At 37.4% G+C, this 21740-nt stretch overlaps 2 protein-coding genes across 3 annotated transcripts in view; both read left to right on the top strand.

Moving 5' to 3' along the window:
* PTPRR (protein tyrosine phosphatase receptor type R) overlaps nucleotides 1-14754 on the top strand; it is a 347808-nt gene extending 333054 nt beyond the window's left edge. For both annotated transcript variants that reach the window (XM_020990258.2, XM_020990259.2), the window contains one exon: nucleotides 13499-14754. In XM_020990258.2, coding sequence (XP_020845917.1) covers nucleotides 13499-13592 — 94 coding nt within the window. In that variant the 3' untranslated portion in view covers nucleotides 13593-14754. The remainder of the gene's footprint in view (nucleotides 1-13498) is intronic.
* Nucleotides 14755-15390: 636 nt separating this feature from the next.
* The window catches only part of PTPRB (protein tyrosine phosphatase receptor type B), a 157063-nt gene continuing 150713 nt past the window's right edge, over nucleotides 15391-21740 (top strand). Inside the window, exons 1-2 of the mRNA XM_020990256.2 lie at nucleotides 15391-15510; nucleotides 16788-17183. Coding sequence (XP_020845915.1) covers nucleotides 15456-15510; nucleotides 16788-17183 — 451 coding nt within the window. The 5' untranslated portion in view covers nucleotides 15391-15455. The remainder of the gene's footprint in view (nucleotides 15511-16787; nucleotides 17184-21740) is intronic.

Here is a 21740-nt window from a genome sequence, read left to right as displayed (position 1 = left end):
GCCTAGTAAGTATCTGAGACTGGATCTGAACTCAGAGTTTCCTGACTCCAGGCCCAGTTTTCCATCTACCCTAGAACATCTTGCCTTGTCCAGGCAGGGTCTTAAGGATCAGGCAAAGGGGTTTACCAGAGAATAAATCTATTTCAAGGACCTTCTTGAAAAGCTCTAAAATTGAGGGAGATTTTCAAGAGATCCCCCAAATTACACTGTTTCCTTGTGAGTCATACTTGTTCTTTTAGTCTGGGTATCATTTTTCTTGGCTGAGAAAACAGAAATGAATAGGATTTGAGTAGTTCTACCTTCCCTCTCTTATTATAACCATACATATGTGTACATATATGTATGTGGATATATGTATGGCGACATAGATATATGTATGTATGACTGTATAATACATATTGTGTGATACATTTTTGTATGCCCATACACATCTATCCATGGATACATGTTTATGTGTAAATATAGATACATGTGTGTAAAATATATATTATATATACAAACACAGACAAATACACAGACACAAAGGAGATACAAAGACAAAAATAAAAACAAATCAATCCCTTCCCTCAAAGAGTTTGCAATCTGTTTAGAGAAGTAAAATTATATCTACAAGGAGAGAATATATACATAATAATTTCAAGGGAAGGCACTAATTCCGAGGAATCTTAAAGGGCATCATCTCACAGGTAGCATTTCCTTAGGGTATTCTAAGTGTTAGGGTGAGGATGGGAGTACATTCCAAGGATAGAGGCCAGCCTGAGCAAAAGCATGGAGGTAGAAGATAAAATGTGATGTGTGGAGAACCAGGAAGTAGACCATTTTGGCACACAGCATGTGAAGGTAAGTAATGTGTCATGAGCTTAGAAAGATGGGCTGGAGACAGACTGTGAAACACTTAACAGAGAGGTTTAAATAGTTTCCTAAAGGTGCTAGAGGGTCATTGGAGTTTCATGAGTAAGGTAGTAGCATGGCAGACCTGTCCTTTAGGAATATAAATATGGCAGCTGAGTGGAGGAGGGATTGGGATGGTTAGAGACTTAAGACAGGGAGAACATTTGGAGGCTATTGCTACCACCCAAGAAAGAATTGGTGAGGGATTGAACTAGCATGGAAACTACATAAGTAGAAAAAAATCAGATGAAAGATTTGGCACAGATATAGAACTAATAAGACTTGGCGAGTGGTTGGAAATAATAAAGGGAGGGAAAGTAAAGAGTCTTCAATGACTCTGAGGTTGTAAACCTGGGGATTGGAAGGATCATGGTACCATCAACAGAAACAGAGACATTAAGAATAAAATTGGATCGGGGGAAAGATAATGAGTTCAGTTTGGGACATGTTGAATCTGAGATCCTTACAGGACATCCAGTGAGACATTCCCAACAGGGAGCTGATGACACATGACTGCAAGTCAGGAGAAGGGCTGGGATTAGATATATAGATCTGAGAATCATTTGCATTCTGATCATTGAATCCATGGGACCCAATGAGATCACTGAGAGAAGCAATATAGGGAGAGAAAAGAAGAGGGCCCAGTCAAGAGCTTTGGATAACACCCACAGTTATGGCTCAGGAAGTGGATAGTGATCCAGAAAAAAAAAAAGACTGAGAAGATGTGATCAGGCAGCTGGTAAGAGAACAAAAAGGTCAATGTTATGATAACCTAGGGAAGAAAGAGAATCCAGCATCCATGAGGAGAAATTGGTCTACAGTGTCAAAAGCTGTGGAGAAGCCAAGAAGCATGTGGAATAAGGAAAGTTTTGACAATCAGGAGATCTTTAATGACTTTGGAGAGAGCTATCAGTTGAGTCATGGAGTCAGAAATTATGGGGTCAGATTCCAAAGGGTTGAGAATTGAATGAAAGGAGAAAAAGAGGAGGTAGTAATTACAGATGGCTTTTTTTAAAGGATTTACACCGTGATAGGAAGGAGAGACTAGGATGATTGCTTAGGGAGATAGTAGAATCAAATGAGGATTTTTTAAAGAATTGGGAAGGCCTAAACATACTTGTAGGGAGCACAGAAAATATTTGTAGATAGGAAGAGATTAAAGTCTAGGGAGATAGTGGGGATGACAGAGGGGACATGTTTCCAGAGGAGATAGGAGGAGAAGAGATTAAGGCTACATGAGAGATTGGCCTTAGCAAGGAAAAGAGTCATCTCTTCAGAAGCAAAGAAGGAGATAATGGAGGTTACATCAAGGATTTTTTAGGTGTAGAGAGGGAAAGAAAGGGGAGCTCTATATAATATGGCTATATACAAACACATACACTTCTAGGAGTGTGCTAGAAAACATTTAGCCACTGGCTTTGGGGATGGTGGAAGAAATTAATCATGACATACTAGTTTAATCTGTATTCCTAACATTTTTCTCCATTTCTTTATTAAGTCTAAACAACCAACAAAACAATAAATCAAGCCCTGATTATAGCATTGGCTGATTTCTGAGGTTGTAAATGTTCACACTGAAAACTTAACGATCAGCTGACACTGGATATGAGCTGGCTCTAGTGCACTGTTGCTTGTTCTTTGCTGAGAGAGAGGGCAAGGCTTGGTTGGAATGAAGAGAGACGAGAGTGTTTAGAACAGCTTCTATGAGTAGTACAATAAATCAGTGGTCTCCAAAGTTCAGGCCCTCACCCCAAAAGAGTGGAGAGAAAGACATCCCAACCTCACTACAAAAGATAATTGAGGGCTTGTCAACAACAGCCCCTTCCTCTGCTGTGCAAGGACCCAACACACCCCCTTCAAGAGCCAGATGTCAGCCCTTTAGGGCAATTATAGGCTAAACCAGTCACCACCTATAACAGTTATACAGTTGCCATAGGGAAAATTCTCCAGCACCACCCTCAAATCACTTTGAGTCCGGGGAAGGCACCTCTTAGAGGAAAGGCTCAGTAGGAGCCCTGCCTTCCCCCTTTTCATTATGGGTGGGACAGAATGAGTAACACTCAATGATCAGGCCTAGATGAATTGTGATCACAGCTATTATTACTGTATCTTTCCCCAAAAAATCCACCCATCTTCCAAGCTTCTCTATTTCTATCAATGACACCATCAACCTTCCAGGCATCCATATTCTCACAATATCCATCTCCTCACTTTTTCTCATCCAATATATCCAACCAGTTGTCAAATTTTGTGGCCTTTACCTCAACATCTCTCATATATGTCCCGTCTCTCCATCAGCCATCATCTTAGTTTCAGCTCAATTATGCTATCTCCTGGAGACTTAGACTATTGTAATAGCAGTAGCAATTTTGGTCTCTCTCAAGTATCTCTCCATGCCAATCTATCTTCCATAGAGGTGCTTAAGTGACTTTTCTAAAGTACAGATCTGACCATGTCACACACATCCCAATAATAAGGTTGTTAGGGAAAGCATGTTTGCTGGGAGATTGAAAAGGTATCAACAAATGAACGTATTAACTAGGTTGGAGCAAATGAGATCATATATGTGTCATCTTATGTATACGTATACAAGAATGTGTATCTATAGATACATAGACATACTGAGATATATATAGATATATATATGGATATGTATGTATATATCATAAAGTGCTTTGCAAATCTTAAAGCCTATAAAAATGTTTGCTATTATCATCCTTGATGTAAGTTGAAAGTATGAAATTCATATTCGCTTGTGAAAATATCAACATTTTTATTTTTACTTTACATGGCTTTAGTCGCAAGCCAAAAATAAAAAATCTTACACATACAAATATCAGTCTTGAAAATATGAGCATTGCAAAGAAAGCTCTAACAAGACTTTTAAAATTCCCCAGTGGTTGTTAGCCTCTGGCTTCTAAGTAGTGATAATGAGTAATACTCTCCTCATTAGAGTTTCTTACTGACTATTTTAACTCTCAGTATTTTTGTGGGAGGGGATAGGAACTACCCCAATGAGGGCATTGCTAGAGGGAATTCCCAGATGACGAAACTCCCTCTATCGATGTCTCCTCTTAGAAAGCTGTTTAGATTGCTGTGCAATGAAGTGACTTATGTGTCAGAGGCAAGACCTGAACCCAGATCTCCCTGGCTTTCCATCACTATACCATGCTGCCCCTTTTATAGTCGAAGTATAGAAAAAAAATACTAAAAATAAATGCAAGTTTCTTTGTAGAATATCAGCTCTGGGTCGTGAAATCTTCATAGCAAGGGCTATTTTTGTCTTTGTAACACCAAGCCCTGCACACGATGAGTACTTAATAAATCCTGGGTAAGGGAATGAATAGATGTTATTCTGACAGGTTTAGTCACAGAAAAGACAAGTCAGTGATGAAGGGCCTGAGAGATGGAAAGAAAGTGACCTTTACGGATCCCATCACCAAGTCACTGATAAAAATGCTGAACAGAATAGCTACACCATCAAAATGCTAGAGATCTCTCTCCAGGTTAACTGTCAATCTTACACTTAGAGAAAGTCAGTCAATCAGTCAGTCAACAAACACTTATTAAGTACCTACTATGTTCCAGGCACTAAGGATACAAAGAAAGATAAATGACAATTTCTGCCTTCAAGGAGCTCACATTTTAGACATAATAAGAAACTAGGGAATACTAAAAGTATGAAATTATTCCTTCCGTATCATAGGAGTTAGAGGCATGGTTCTCCCATGATCTGGAAAATCCATGTAAAATTTGTAAGCCCTCCCTTTGCACCAGAAAAGAAGTCTGATTTATTTTTCTTTTATGGGGTGTTTACAGTGCCATATTATAAAATTGGAGTTGATAGTATATATTTTATGCATTTCTGAGTTTCTAAAGTTTTTCTTTGTCATCTTCTGGCTTTTGCATGTCATCTGCTGGCCTTTATGTGTTGTCTGCAGCTTCCACAAAAATTCCCATTTAATTTCTTATGCCAACCCACGATGTATCAAAACCGCAATCGGAAAAGTCACAGTGTGGAAGAGATAATTGTATTTCAAATGTTAACTTTAATGGCCAAAATTTACCTAAGCTCTGTCTTATATAACAATTTTTCTGACATCTTAGATTAGAACATAGCCAAGGTATAGTTAATAAATTCATGTCACACAAATGAAAGAGAGTGCTTATTTTAGATGACAGAAAAAGAAATCATTGGTATTATGATAAGCTGAGTCAGTGAGCTCACTAAGTGAAATAGTAGAAAGAGAGAAGAAAAGTGCTTCAGGAAACACCCACACTTAGCAGGGGGGGGAAGATCCAGCTGAGAAAGACTGAGAAAGAGTGGTCAGACAGGTAGAAATAGAACCAGGAGAGAGGACTCTCATGAAAACCTAGAGGCAAGAGTAGTAAGGAGAAATCATACACTTCAGATAGTTCGATAACCATGAGCATTGAGAAAAGACCATTTGATTTGGCAGTTCAGAGATCATTAGCACTTTGAAGGGACAAGTTTCAGTTGAATAACGAGGCTGGAAGCTAGACGGTAGAGAGTTAAGAAGAGAATGGCGCTGATTGTAGACGACCTCCTCAAAGAGTTTGGCCACAAAAGGGGATACAAATATAGAACAGGAGCTAGTGTCCTTGGAAGTATTCAAAAAGAAACTGAAGCTCTAGGCTTATAGGATGTCCCTATTCCACCATTGAGAGAAAAAGTACTACTAAATGACGCTAAGATTCTAGCATGTTAAGTTCCATAATAAGTAGGGAGAGATGCAACTTTTCAAATTATTTTTAAGGTCTTCGGGACTACAAAAATTTCCACTAGCTTGCAGTTTTCATTGCCTCTGGTCACATTTAATCAATAACTCTTCCTTCCCTCCCTTCTTCCTCACCCCACCCCCTTCCAGTCAAACTTACCTCTTCCTGTTCCCTGTGTCATTCATTTAGTTTAGAGATTCTGAGCATCTGCTTGCAGTAAATATACTCTAAGGTCTGCCAAAAGCACTGAAAGTCTTAAAATAGTAGAAAGGAGAGACAGAATTTATTCAGTTTATTTTAGACCTTAGCTGTACAAGACAAGCGTTCTCCAACGAGGCTGTTTTTATTTGTCCCAAGGTTTTTTCTTGCTTTGATAGTTGTGTTTATGTGGAAAATAAAGAAAAGGATCAGATGTTTGGGCTAAATATTACCATTAGATTCTCCTTGGCGATTTCACTCTACCATTAAAGAAACAGCTTGTGTGGACTTGTAAAGGTCCTCATCACTTCTAGGGATCATCAGGAGAGCCAGAGACGAGAGAAGAATTTCATGACAGCTACAGTTATTCTCTGAGAGTTCCTGTACTCCTTAACCACCAAGGACAAGCTTGAGAATTCCCAAGATGCCAATGGCACCAGAGGGAACAAACCACCTAACATCCAATTCCTTGGGGCATCTCATTATATTTTTAAACACAATATTTCTTACTCTTTTTCCTACATAGACAAGTATAAATGTGTGGATCAAAGTCCCTTTAAGAATTTTTGTCCTTTTTTAGACCTTTACATCTTGCAAAGATATAAGAAGCTCATTTAAAGCTTTGAATTTTTGCACAGTTTCATTTATGAAAAGGTCAGGTGTAAAGATAAGAAATTCACAGAGATTGTGAACTTTCCCAGACAGTAGATTGTCTGTACCTTTTCTCTGTCTGTTCATTTACATGGGCTCTCACTCAGACCTAGACTCACTCTCTGGCCTTCTCCTTGCCAGACACCTTGCTCCACTGAGGTGCCCTTCCCTCCTTCCCCTTTTCTAGCTCTCCTTTGTCTTACTCCATTAGAATGTTACCTCCTTGAAGGCAAGGATCTTTTTTTAAATTTGCTTGTATTGCTCATATTTGTATTTATTTGCTTGTATTGTATTTGGGAAGCTAGGTGGTGCCATGAATACAGGGCCAGGCCTGGAGTCAGGAAGACATGACTTCAAATTTGACTTCAGACATCTCCTAGCTGTGTGACCTTGGGCAAGTCACTTAACCCTGTTTGCCTCAGTTTCTTCATTTGTAAAATGAGCTGGAAGACAAAATGGCAAACCACTCTAGTATCTAGCTTTACCAAGAAAACTCCAAATGGAGGTCAAGAAAAGTTGGACATGACTGAAAACAACTAAACAACATTTGTATTTCCAGCACTTAGCACATTGCCTAGTACTATCATCTATTTGTCTGTCTATCTATCTATCTCTCTGTCTGTCTGTCTGTCCATCCATCCATCCAAACACCAAAGCCTGGAACTATTTGGTGATTACTGGATAAACAGTTATTGCCTGGTTTGTAGCCTAGGTACAAAGATTTAAGAGTTGCAGAGCCAAAACTCTGAGGTGGTAGAACTAAAGAAGCTTCTGCTAGTCCTAGGTTAAGAGTTCATGCTCTTTCTGAAAGAATAAGACCTTAGTCGAGGATGTCAACTGAGATGTCAGCCTCAGGTGGTAGAGGCCTTGCCCAAGCAACATGCAGTACAATAGTGTCCAGAGGAGAAGGGTCTGTTGGAGACAATGAGACCAAAATCAATGAGGACATCACTTACACATAGGTGCTCACTTTGGTGCCACCAGGTATAACCCAGAGTCAGGGTTGGTGTTCTGTTTCACCTTTAGCCCTGGGTGTGAAGGAAAGGCAGGCTGTGGCACTGTTTTATTGGAGAGGTCCTAATAGACCCTCCTTATACGTGCCTGGGCCATGCGAGTTTCCTATATGCATACCTATCTGTCAACTGCCTCTAGGTATGTGGGGTATTTGTTGTTGTTTAGTCATTTTCAGTCATTTGAGACTCTTTATGATCCCTTTTGGGGTTTTCTTGGCAAAGATATGGGAGCAGTTTGCCATTTCCTTCTCCAGCTTATTTTACAGATGAGGAAACTGAGGCAAAATGGGTTAAGTGACTTGCCCAGGATCACATAGCTATTAAGTATCTGAGGCTGGATTTGAACTCAGTTCTTCCTGACTCTAGGCTCAGCACTCTATCCAGGCCACCTGGCTTCCATGTGAGGTGTGCTTGTGAGAAAATATGCCACAGACTTAAGGGAGAGATGTTTTGTTACCGATTATCTCACTATGCCGTTTCAATAAATGTCTTTTCTTATAGCTAATCACTAATCCTTTGATTGACTACAGAGAGGTAAACAGCTTTCAGAAAGGGGCTCATGAATTATAGTTTTAGGAAAACAAACCCACACAGCACATTGAACTTGAGGGACCCAACTTACAAGTGTGAGGTGAGAAGAGACTCCAAAGGGAAACTACATGAGTAACAGTGGACTGTAGGGTTAATATGACCTCACTGGAGAAAAACTACCTCTTACTGAGGCAGAAGAAGATTCTAATGAATCTTCAAAAGCTCTGGAGAACTATTCAGGGGAAACCCAAGGATAAAAGTGAAATACAAACACCACCCTGCCTCTGGGTTGCACCAAAAATCAGCATCTATAATTAAGTACTGTCTATAGCGCCCCTGAGTTGTCCCGCTTCTATTCTTGAGACAAAAGTTTTTCTTGACTATAAGAAAATAGCCTATTTAAGATTTGAATTCTGATGAAAAGCTTTTTCTGCCTATCTTCTGTCTACCACAAAAACACTATCACCAATAACCACACACCAGTTCATTTCTGGCCAAAAATTCTTTTTGGAATCATCAGGACCTGACCTTGTGCTCACTGCCCAGATTTGAGTCATCTAGTTTGTTTTTCTTCATAGTAAGTAATGTTATTTTCATGTGCACATTTTTATCTGACCTAATTGAACAAACTAGCAATTATGAAAACATAGGAAATGGATAAAAGAACAGACATTGTCATAGACTATTAGCATTTCCTAAGGAATTTTAACTGATCTAAATCAGTCACCACAATGAGACCTATAAGCTCCGTGAGCCAACAAACATTTGAGCGGTAGCCAAGCCAACCTTGATTTAGAATATAATCTCATATGTTTATATCTTAATAAGGAGGGATAGTGCAAAATTATAGGCAGTACCAGCTCATAAAATATAAAGGAGAAGGAATGGAGGAAGAAAGAAGCAAGTTTATAGAAAATTTGATGAAAAAACCAACAAAGACAACCTCTCAAAGGCATTTAATGATTAAGCTGGAATGAGAAGAGTAAACATAAAAAAAATCCAACATCTGTAAAAATAAATGTCTATAGCAAACTCTTTTCCACATTAATGGAGCCACCCCATTTGGAATCTAACATCAGTGTCCACTTTGCTTCATGAGGAAATGCTCCAAGAAGTCTAGAGGAAAGTTCTAAGTATAATAGGAGCTGATTGAGCAGATCCCTTCCCTTCTTCCTATTTATATGAGGACATGAATAAAAGCCACATAGGATGAGGAAACCTGGCTGGATTATTATCTGTTCTGTGAAAAGAATTACTCCCACCAATGTAGTTACAGATCCATTGAAATTTATTAAATTGCCAAATGTTTATTGTTTTGAACTGTGGGTCTAAATAGTAAGCATAGATAGAATAGCACTGATGGCTAGTAGTTTTAATTAGTAATCCTTTTGTCTCAATGAGCTACGTAATATGATTGAAGATCCCAAATGACCTAAAAATTCTGATTAGAATTAACAGCTTCCTTATATCTGCTAAAAAGAAGTTCTGGCTGGAAAACAATTTCAAAGTTAGTTTTGTAACTAGGTGAATACAGAGGTTTTATAGGATCTATAAATCGTCAACTGTGTTGTAGTTCTTTTAAAATAGCAAATAAGAAGAATTTCACAAACTTATCAAATGAAAAAGCATAAAGGGACCCTAGAGGCCATGAAGCACAACCTGCACTTCAACAAGAACCATTGCTGCAGTATATCTGAAAAATGGTCGTCCAGCATCTGCCTTAAGATTCCCACAGAGGATGAACCCACTGTCTCCTCAGGAATCTCATTCCACTTGTAGATGTCTCTTATTGATAGGAAGTTTTATCACACAACCCATCAATACTCAAGTGCTTATTAAGTGCCTCCCATGTATCAAGCACTAGGAATACAAATATAATAACTGAGCCTCTTCTTATTTTTACACATTAGTTCTAGTTCTATCTTCTGGATCAAAAAAAACAAGTATATGACATACGTAAAGCCCTTTGTGAACCTTAAAGCTCTATATAAATGCTAGTTATTATTATTTAAAGGCAGCTAAAAGGCACAAGGATGGAGTGCTGACCCTGGAATCAGAATGATCTGAGTTCAAATCTGACCTCAGACATTGTATAGCCCCCACCTCCCAGGGTTATTGTGAGGACAAAATGTGATAACAGTTGTAAAACACTTTGTAAACCTTAGAGCACTTTGTAAATACTAGTCAATATTATTGTGATTATTATTTTACATGAGAGATTTTCACATCCTTGAAGATACCCTCCCAATATTTCTCTTCTCCAAGGTAAATATCCCTAATTCCTTTGAGAGATCTTTATCTGGCATGTCCTTTCTCCATCCTCTTCTACGCAAGTTCAGCTATCCTAAAATGTTCCCAGAACTGAATGCAATATCCCTCCTACTCCACACAGTTAGAAGTATACCTCCACCAGTACAAGAAAAGCAAGACACAAATCTGAGTTGCTCTGTTCTTAGTAGAGAGAGAGAAAGAGAGTATGTTTCAGCAGTCCAGAAAGCTTAACCTCTATTACTACAATATAATGCTTCTGTTCCAGTTTCATTATGTATTTATCAAGCTCCTTCTTCAGTTCTTCCTTCTACTCAGGTGAGCTATAAACTATAGCCTTACTACCCCTAATAGCTATTCTCCAAGTATGGTGCAAGAACCTCTGGGGACCCCCAAGAAAATTTCAGGTGGTCCAGAAGGTCAATACTATTTTCATAATAATACTGTCATTTTATTTTTTAACACAGTAAATATTAATAGATAGAACCCATATAAACAAAGGCTCAGTAGTTTTAACAGTATAAAAGGGTCCTGAGACCAAAAAGTTTGAGAATTATTAGCATACAACAATATACACAATATTTCTATGTCCATTGATTTACACCTAACTCTCTCTGACATGGTTCTTCTTCCTTAAATAAGTATGAATGGATGAATTTATCAATTAAAAAGCATTTATTATTAAGCTCTTAATATGTGCCAAGCATTGTGATAAGCTTTGGAGTTAGAAATGCCTCAAAGTAGTTATATTCTATTTTTTTTGAGGCAATCAGGATTAAGTGACTGGCCCAGGATCATACAGCTAGTAAGGGTCTGAGGCTAAATTTGACCTGAGGTCCTCCTGATCTCCGAGGCAGTGCTCTATCCATTGCACCACTTAGCTGCCCCTAAGAACTTGAATTCTAAGAAGAAGGTAATATGTATGAGCAAGGGTATGCTGGTAAATGTTTAACCAGCTCTCCAAAAATGAAAATGTACCTAGGACATACTTAAACACAAATCTAATCTGTAGTGTGAACATTTTCTCTGACTCTGGCCCTTCTCCATCTCTTTCCCTGCTCTTTCTTTGGGGCCATTGGGAATTAGATTAACATACCCTTTTGAGAAGCAAAGATTTGATTGTGGTTCCAGAAAAAGAATCATGGAGATATAAGGTAGAGGGCATGCACTCAGCAAAGCAGCTGATGGAAAGATGGCCAGGGAGTGAAATGAGGCAAGGCTGTGTCCACACCTAGATGTAGTGACTGACATGAGGCATCCACCAATCAGGATACTAGGGTTCCAGGTAAAAAGTTAAGTCCTCTAGGACATGGAGCCTTATCTTAGCGGCAGAATGAGAATAAGGCCAAGGGATGACAAGATTGGTTAAACCTTGACCTAGATGTAATGAGTGCAGCACAAGGAGCCACCAGTCAGAGTGGTTAGGCCCCTTGACTAGAATTAAAAGAAGATGGATGGATAGATGGATAGATAGATAGATAGATAGATAGATAGATAGATAGATAGATAGATAATTTGTTACTTTCTGGGGCATTCCATTCCCTGCCAAAAGTCAGTCCATTAATGCTATGTTTTAAACCTAGTCCACAAATCCAAATCTCATTTTCTCAACATTCAAATTAATTGGATAGTGTCAGGTACCTTTGCCAAGTGTATAATACATAATTATAAAAAAGCAAAAATGTGGAATATCTATTTTTTTTTTTAAATTTTGGCTAGGCAATAGGGTTAAGTGACTTACCCAGGGTCGCAGCTAGTAAGTGTCAAGTGTCTGAGGCTGGATTTGAACTCAAGTCCTTCTGACTCCAAGGCTGATGGTCTATCCACTGTGCCATCTAGCTGCTCCAGAATATCTACTGCTATAGCATCTCCAGAAGTGTAGGCCTGTAGAAGTACCATCAGCAAAGACTATCTATCTATCTATCTATCTATCTGTATGTATGTATGTATGTATGTATGTATGTATGTATGTGTTATATAATTATATATATATAATTTATATATTTTATTAATAATTATGATAATGGTCAGTAAAACCTGTGGCTTTATCTGTGTGTATGTGTATGTGTGCTCCCTCCACTGATGCAAATCACAAACTTTCCATTGAAGGGTTAACCTGTTTTATGTCATGGACCCCTTTATCAGGTTGGTAAAGCCTAAGGACTCCTTTTCCAAAAAAAAGTATTTTAAATGCATAAAATAGAATCCACAGAATTACAAAGGAAACACAATATGGTAAAATATAGTTATCAAAGTGTTTTCTTAAAATTCATGGATCCCAGATTAGAAACTCATACTCTGTGCCTTAATAAAAGCTATCATGAGTTGTTGAGGCCAAAAAATTATATTGCCTGATGGTTAACTCTCTTGATAAACCATTACTAACTTAGTGAACCGGGTCCCTTAGATAACAGGCACAGAATCTCTCAGTCTATGCTTGAAGCTTTTCTAGCTTGGTGGAGCCTTAAAGAATTGGAACTCCATTATCAGAGATACCAATCAATCAACAAGAATTTATTAAGCACCTACTTGGTGACAAGCACTTTGTTAGGTGATTAAAAAAATCAAAAGTCACCTCAATTTCATGATGAGGCATCAAAATAGGACTAGAATGGAGAAATAATGGTGATTATGATGATGAAAGAAAGAAGTTTGCAAAATCCCTTTTCTCTAAATCAGGAGTTAGCAAGCTATGGTCCACAAGAACCATGCAAAAACAGGCAGCAGACTATATAGTTTGTGGATCCCTGCTCTAAATCTTTCAAGGAGCCATTCACTGTTGTCTTTAGATGCCCATCATATTCCAAGTTTTGTCTTTATGATATAAAGAAATAAGATTCCTTAGCATGCCCTTTTCATCTGTGGTGGCAGCTATGGCAGCCACTTACTTCATTGTTGGTCAATGTAATTCAAAGACCAAAATAATTGGTTATGTCCAGTGATGTGAATCATGACTAGTAATAATTGGCTTCCAAATGAGCATATATTTGTTGAAGAAGAAACTCAGCCTCAGAATTAATCCTTTGATTATTTCTCAGTTGTATCTTATAGATGAAACTTATGAGTAATAGCAAGAATGTTGATTCTAAGAAGCAATCTTCTTGAAGTAATGGTTATAGGTTGGCTGTGATCTCTATAGAGAATTGGTCATTACTTAGATTACATTAGATCAAATGAGAGTTTCATTTCTTTTTCTTTCTTTGCAGGGGCGGGATGGTTCAGACAAGTGAACAATATGAATTTGTTCATCATGCACTGAGTCTCTATGAAAGTAGGTTGTCTGCAGAAGCTGTCCAGTGAAATGTTGAAGATTCAGTTCAATGATAGTCTCTCAAGAGAATTTAATGTGTTGCCTACCAGTGGCTTCTTCCAGGAGATTCCTGGGATGGAAAACAACAACAACGGAAAGCTTGAAAGCCAGCCTGCGATGTGGATTTTGGAAGGCCTGAAAAATTATGTAAAGACTACCAGACCTTGCCTGTATATGAATGTATTTGTAAGCTGCCCAAAAATGATTTTAAAGAAGGTACGATGTTGATGGGGTAATGGATTTCACATACATCCTCAAGAAGGACATTTTCTGTCATGACTCTCTGCCACACAGAATGTATGTATGTAATTCTGCTGAAGTCAGTTGACTATTGAAATATCCCCAGAAGAAATGATTATTGAGTGTATAGTTGCTTTAAAGTTTGCAAAAATTTGTCTTGTGAATGGACTGTCAGCTGTTAAACTGTACCTGTCTTAAGTGCTATTATTATTATTTATTATTATTATTATTATTATTATTATTATGTGGTGAGCTCCTTCTCCAGCCACCAGAATCTTGCTGCTAAAGTTGCAAGTGAAAGACAATGGATTTTTCTTAGAGAAGTACTCATTTTTGGAAAAAAAAAACCATCAAAAGCAGTAACTCTTTTATATGAAAATGTGTTCTTGATAATCTTATGTATTAAGTATCTATTTATAGTAGCTCCTATCAATCTATTACAGAGCACAATGTTTGTCATTTGAGATATGTATGTGTGTGTATTTAATTATTCTATACTATTGTCTTAGAAGGCTGCTTCTGCTCCAAAGTTCAATCCAGTGTGTTTGTAAATTGTGAGTCCTTTTACTTTTAAAGAAAACTTTGTAGATTCTGAAATACCAAGGGTTTTCAATATACATCAATCTTTTACTAAGAGGGAATTTTTGAAAATGCTGTCTACCCATAGCCTTTCTCTCTCTTCCTAATAAGCAATGGATGACCTTGGGAATAGTGCAGACTGCTCTTCTGAATGAAGCTGCTGGGGACAATCCTTCTATTTCTATAGGGATCTCATCTTGAAGAGATATGTGGAGCAGCTGTAATTATGTTCAGCAAGCACTCTTGTCACCTGTTCAGCGAATATATGAGCTATCAATGCAGTGATGATGTTGATTTTGCTTCATACTGCCAATAAACTCACTTGATACTAAATATTGAGTGGATCATTTACATTCCTCCACCCCCGACCCCAAGAAAGAAACCACTTTCATTATTAGAAGCACAGGGTGGGCAAATATCACCCTACATGACCTGTTTCACTTCAGTTTGACTATTTCTAATTCTATCTGCTAGAGTTTTCAATCGCCTAATGTACAATTTTCAGAAGGGACAATGAACTGAAAATAAGGACCATTGCTATATGATTTTTTCCCTTGATAAGTTGTTAGTCTATCATTATCCAAACAGTCCATATTTGTAGATCCTCATAAACTACATGGTTTGTGTTTATTCAGCAGAATCCAAATCACCTGCAGAGATGTAATGTTAGATGAACATTCATCTAATTTGGGGAGATTATAGTCTTTTCCTTCATTAGCTCTTTAGGTAAAAGAGAATCCATCTGTCAAAGTGACTTCGGGTGCAGACTCAGTAGTTTGTCTATTCCTCATGTCTGGAATTTCTTTTTTGTCTGCATAAAAAAGGGGATAGTTATAGTTCACTCCATTCTAAGGAAACAGACGAAAGGACAATCTGGTATAAAACTCCCCCAGACAATTGAATAGAAGGAAGTGCTCGTCACTGACTTTTCCCCCCCACCATGAAGGCACATTTCCTTCCTAGCCTTTGCTTCTCTTATCTGGGAGGATTTTTCTCCCCCCCCAAGTGAAGCAAGAAGAGTTGTTAAGTCGAAAATGGAGCCTATATTTTACATGCTGATTTTTACCTGCATGATCTTTGGAAACTCAGGTAAGTGAAATTACTCTCTAAGTCTCAGAGGCATTTCTTCTACATCCAGCTGAGGGTGCCCTGGGCTTTGAAAAATGTCTGAAATGTGACGGAAATGGAGCCTGTTCTCTTCATTTTATCCAGGGACAATGAGGAAAGGGGCTGAGAAGGGCCAAGTATGCCAGTGCTGTTTAGATTTCTTTCCAAAAGAAAATAAATGTTCTGCTTGAGTTTCATATAAACTTTCTATCTCCTCCAGAAAGGTATGGTAATAGCATACCAGTGTGCTAAAATACTTTGAGGAGACATTGTTAATATTTATTAACATTCTGTAGCATGTTCCAATGTTTGGAGAACTCTTCTTAAGACCTGGCTACACTTTATTGTGAGAACCTTTAAAATATAATTAAAGGGAATATAATAATTATACTTTATTTGGGAATGCTAGAGATTTGGCCAAATGGGGGAGGGGTGCTGGGATAGTGGGGAACAGAACATTGAAAATTCTTTTGACTATGAATCTATACGCAAGTGTCTAACCTTAACTGCCCTGTTTTTATATAATTGGATGGGGGAAAATACTGATTTTTCTAATTCACATGAATTAGTGTTTTAAGGAATATAGTATAGAGATTGTAAAAAAAAAAGTAAGAGAAGCAGAAATGTGATTGAGCTGCTATAAATATGCTATAAAACATTCTATAAGAAAAACTATCTCTGGGCTAGTCAATAATTCATTAATTAACTAGGGTGCTGAGCCTTTGAAAAGAAGGCACATTTGATGATGTTTATTTTTCCACCACTACCCTAATTTAATATATATTAAAATAATTTTCAATGTGAAGATATATGAATTGAGGAAAAGAATTGCTTCTCTGGAGTGGAAAAAAGGGATAGGATGGAGAGAGTAGATGTATTTAGTGAAAAAGGAACATGGATTTTCCCAAATGTCTATATACTGAATCAAGCTAAAGAGTCAAACCAAATTCTTTAGGTGATTTGTTTTTCTTCAAGTTTTATTTCATCACTGTGTTAGAAAAAAAGACAGCATGTATTTTTTTTTCCTTTCATGGTAATAAACTGGATAAAAGTAAAGTGAAGGAGAATTAATGATACCTCTTGACATTTTAAAATGACAGTTTTGTGAGTTTAAACCATTTCAGCTAATTCTGAGTATATGCACTGAAATAACACAAAAGGAATTTTTCTATTTTTTAGTATCTTCATTTGGGGGCTTATGCATTATTTTAAGTGGGCCAAGTTTTTATTATATTTTTATGAGATTTTCCATCTTCCAGAGGGTTTTCAGATTATCCACATCCAGAAACAACAATGCCTTTTCGAAAGTAAGATGGTGTCAGTGGCCATATGCAATGAAACCAGTCAAAACCAGCAGTGGATGTGGACAGATGATGAAAAACTTCTCCATGTTAAATCTTCCCAGTGTCTGGGCATCTCTAATTCCTCAGCTTCCCATTCTCGAGCTGCCATCTTCCTCAACTGCTCTCAGGCTCCCACATGGACATGCCATGAGAAAGAAGGGTTCCTTGAGATGACAAATTCTTCTTTCTTCCTCAAGAAACAAGGCAGCAGGGTAGTAGTCAAGAGGGGCAGGAAATACCTCCATAGCTGGATGAAAATAGATGTCAACAAGAAAGGAGAATCTACCAATGAAAGTCTCTGCTTAAAGAAAGGTAAGCCACTCCTTTAAGAATGAATCTTTAAAGTTCTAGTAAATGTCTTTTTTTAAATGCAAGAAAACTCTACGGGTTTTGATCTAATTAGTAGGAGATTCATATTAACCAAGCTTATAGCAGTAAAGATAAGTCATGGTCAAAGCTTTAATGGAATAAGAATTTTCAAGAATACAGGCCAAATTTTTCTTTCATAAGAAAAATAAAGAACATATTTGTAGCGTGCATGTATGTTTGTATGTATACATATAAATGTCTGGATGTAAATGAACCATGGCTAAAGGCCATCAACTATCAGTCTTTGCTGAGAAAGATAGATATGTTTATGTGTGTACATATGTTATATTATATATACACACATACATGTGTGAGAGATTATACATGAGCTATGTATATACATATATGTTCAAAATGTGTGACTATATATGAACTGTGGCTAAAGTCCATCAACCATCAATCTATCTTGAGAAAATGAAAAGATTGTGTCTAGGTTGATACTTCTATTCTCAGTCTTAAGGGCTGTTTATTTAATTGATGACTGCTGTCCTCATTAGAATCACCCAGAACATCAAAACAGTCTTTGTGAAGCTTGACAAAATGATAAATTATGTTTTTGTGGTATTTTCTTGTTCAGTAGTCTTAAATGCGCCTTTAATAATAAATAGTTGAATAATTAAATGCTTAGGATGAGAATAGACATGACACAGTTAATCAAAGTCCACTAAATTGATGATCTGGGTGTAAACATATCTAAATACTTATGGGCACACAATCCCACACATGTGCACAGCATATATCTATACACACTGAGAATGAGTGTAATTTAGGACTGAATTTTCTCATTGTCATTTATGCTGGGCTGGATTTGATGGCTTCTGCAATCCCTTCTAGTTCTAAATCTTGATCCTATGACCCAAGACCATCATTTCACTTTCTGTTAGTCTCCTTTCTATCATTTTGTTCCTTATTTGTACCTTGCACAAGTGGGTGGGTATCCAGGGAAAGGAGCAGGAAAAGAATAGCACTTAGAGCTCTGTTTCAGGTATAGATTCTCTGGTGTTAAATTTATCTGGCCTACCCCCACTCCACCCCCGTTTTGACTTTTGAGCATTTTTTTAATGTATCACCTCATTTCCTTCACACAACAAGCATTTATTAAGTACCTAATATATGCATAGCATTGTACTAGCCAATTGCATTCTCCATATCCATAAGATATTGTTAACAACCACAGCTCCAAACGGCTTTATTAAAGTAGATTTTTAAAAAACCACCTAATTACTGAAAAACTGTCAAGAATAATTAGGTTTAAAAAGGAAAAGAAATAGGCTAGCTTATAGAGTGAAAATGGATAGTCCACAAATGGGAAGAAAATCTCTCATGTATTGAATGGATCCTCTATAGAGGACTCAAAGAGTACAGATGACAATTATGCAAAATGAAAAAAACATAGAGGAGTTGTCTGCACTGCTAGAGGGTGAACCCACACAAAAGAGAGCAAGGCATTAGAGAAATATCAAATGATTGATGCTGACTTGATCCAGCTGGTATTCATTCTGCCTTTTATTCTCTCAAAGTTGATAGAGAACAAAGTGTATTGGTTAGAACTCCAAATTGTATCATTCAAACCAAAATATAGACTGTATTTGGTAAGGAGAGTAAAGAGGTTTGTTAAATTTCCCTCAGTCACCTTTACGATTCAGTGAAAGATGCAAAATAAGTCCTACCTTTTGTGCTTTATTAAAGGTTTCCTGCTTCTTGACAACCCTTATGAAAATACACTTCTTGTATAACCAGAAGTACGGCATGAAAGGACATTGCCCAGCCATGGCCACCTGGAATATGTTTGTAACATTTACACTTTAGAGAGAGAGAGAGAGAGATCACATTGCTTGCTTAGAGAAAAGTTGAGACTGGTTGGCCAACCTCTAACTCTCTGAAGTTCAAATACCACCTTAGATAATGTAGTGAATGTTTACATTTTGGAAAAAGGAAGAAGTGTTTCTAGTATACAGGATCTTTTTTTTTAAATCATCCTTTTCAATTAATTAGAAATAATAAGGGCACCACAGCTGTTTTTCTGTGATAACTGAGACTGAGACTGTGTCCTCAAAATGCCAAAACATGTGGATGAAAAGTGGGACATTCAGTCAATCATTTGAAGTCCCTGATGATGACAAACATCTGGGTATTTAGAAACACCCAAATGTTTGGCATTGTACCAATGTTCAAGTGATTGCCTAGATTTTTAACTTTTAATCCACATTTATTGGCATTGTATGGACACAGCCTTAGTAGTATCATAGTAAAAGTAAGGTCTAGTTAGAAAAAAAGCCCATAAATTAACTTTCTGTCTCTTAGTATAGACTCTTAAATAGCCATAATTAAGAATATTGTGATCAATACATCATACTATGAAAAGAAATAAGTTAAAAAGAATAAACTTTTTATTAATATTTCATTTTAGATAGTTACCCCTCTCCTTAAGCTTTTAAGTTAATATAAAGTGTTAAACATCAGGACTGAAGAAATTAGTAGGAGAAAGCTATTTTACACCCCAGCCTTGCCATTGGAAAACAAAAGCAATTGGCTAATCTTTCACTTCTAACCCAACCAAATGCAATTTTTAAAACCACTAGGCCACGAAAAAAAATATCATAATGTGATCTCAAGAGGCAGCAATCTCATAAGTCTGAAGGCTTCTGCTAGAACATAATTATTAAACATCTCATATAGAGAAAATGTCCACTGTTCTATAAGGGAGATGGTAATATTGGGGCAGGGAAATTTACACCTTCAGTTTCATCTGTGTAAGCAACCTTTAGTATAAGAACACCTTCCATTGATGAAGAAACTCAGCTGCTTTGTAACTTAGAATTTTAGAGAATGACATGGGGCACTGAGAGGTTGAATGATGTGTCCCCATTGTCACATCACTAGCATGTGTACATGATGTGAACCCAATGCTAAGGCCACCTGCCTATCCACTATCCACTTCTCTCATCTGAATTAATCCAGCACAACTAGATGCAATTCAGTTTCAAAAGCTCTTCTTTGCCAAGTTCAATCTATCCAAAAAAGAACAGGAAACCTATAAATGACAGTATCTACTTCACTCGATCCCATGAATTATAACTGAGGCTTTGATTGGTTCTTCTGAGATCATGTAAACTCAGGCTTTTGGTGGGGCTTATTGGAAGGAAAAAACTCATTGCTTGCTATGCAAGTCTATATGGGGGTTCTACTTTGTGGAATCACAGCTCAGGGAATTAGAACTGAAAGAGGCCTTAGAGATCATCTAATCCAGTGGTTCTGAGCTCAAGTAGAAAGGGATTCCTGTGGGCTAGTATTGACTTAGAAAACTACTTATTAGCATTATCTATGTTCTATTGTATTTTTATGTATTTTGTGAAACATTTCCCAAATACATTTTAATCTGGTCCCAGCTTCACATAGGAGTTTTGTAGTCACAGTGAATTTGACACATCTGATCTACTAGTCCAACATCTTTATTTTACAGATGAGGAAAAGGAAGCTCAGGGAGGGGCATTGATTTGCCAAAAGGCCACACAGGTAGTGGAAGACAGATATTCTTACCCTAAATCCAGTACTTTTCCACTGCATAATGCTTCTGTACTAAAGGAATACCTCATCCTTGGATTGAAATATGATGCTTTATCATCTCAGCTATATGTGACATTGATTTGCAAGCGAAACCCAACTGAATCAGTTCACTTACAACTCACTTTCAATAATAGCGGGGGGGTAGTAGGGGGGAAGATAAATTAGAAACCCTTTTGGAAAAAATCATGCCAATTCAATACCAAACATCTAGGCATACAGGGGAAAAATGGCTGCTTTCCAAATGTCTTGTCTATATGATACCAGACATCCATGGAGATAAAAAAAAAAAAAAGTAGATGGAGCAGCTAGGTGGAGCAGTGGATAGAGCACTGGCCCTGAAGTCAGGAAGGCCTGAGTTCAAATCCAGCCTCAGACCAAACACTTGACACTTACTAGTTGTGTGACCTTGGGCAAGTCACTTAACCCCAATTGCCTAAAAAATAAAAAATAAAAAAAAATTTAATGAATGTTTACGCTTGGTAGCCAGCTGTTTGGCAGTTGGTACATAAGGCTGGTGTTATCTGGATATCCTCATTGTTATTTAGCCCAACTCCTACCTAAAACCTAACTTCTTCAGCAACAACCAACAATTATTATTCAGCCTCTGTTTAAAAACTTTCATGACCAGGAGCTCACTACCAGTCAACTAACTGACATTTATTATTTGAGAGAGCCCTGCGTGAAACATAGCATGCAAAGCTTGGCAATCTGGATTCATAGACCTTTTCTAACACTAACTCTGTGACTATGAGCAAGTTAGTTATTGTTTTTGAGCTTTAGTTTTCCCATCAATAGAATGGGAATAATAAGCCTAGTGTATCTACTTCGCAGTATTATGGTAAAGCTCAAATGCGATAACCTACATAAAACACTTTGCTAGCTTGTAATTATGTGTGTGTGTGTGTGTGTGTGTGTGTGTGTGTGTGTGTACCC

The sequence above is a fragment of the Phascolarctos cinereus genome, unplaced genomic scaffold (genome assembly GCF_003287225.1).
Source record: "Phascolarctos cinereus isolate Bilbo 61053 unplaced genomic scaffold, phaCin_HiC Scaffold_1;HRSCAF=81, whole genome shotgun sequence".
NCBI classification, from domain to species: Eukaryota; Metazoa; Chordata; class Mammalia; order Diprotodontia; family Phascolarctidae; genus Phascolarctos; species Phascolarctos cinereus.
This window is presented reverse-complemented; position numbering and strand designations above follow the sequence as displayed.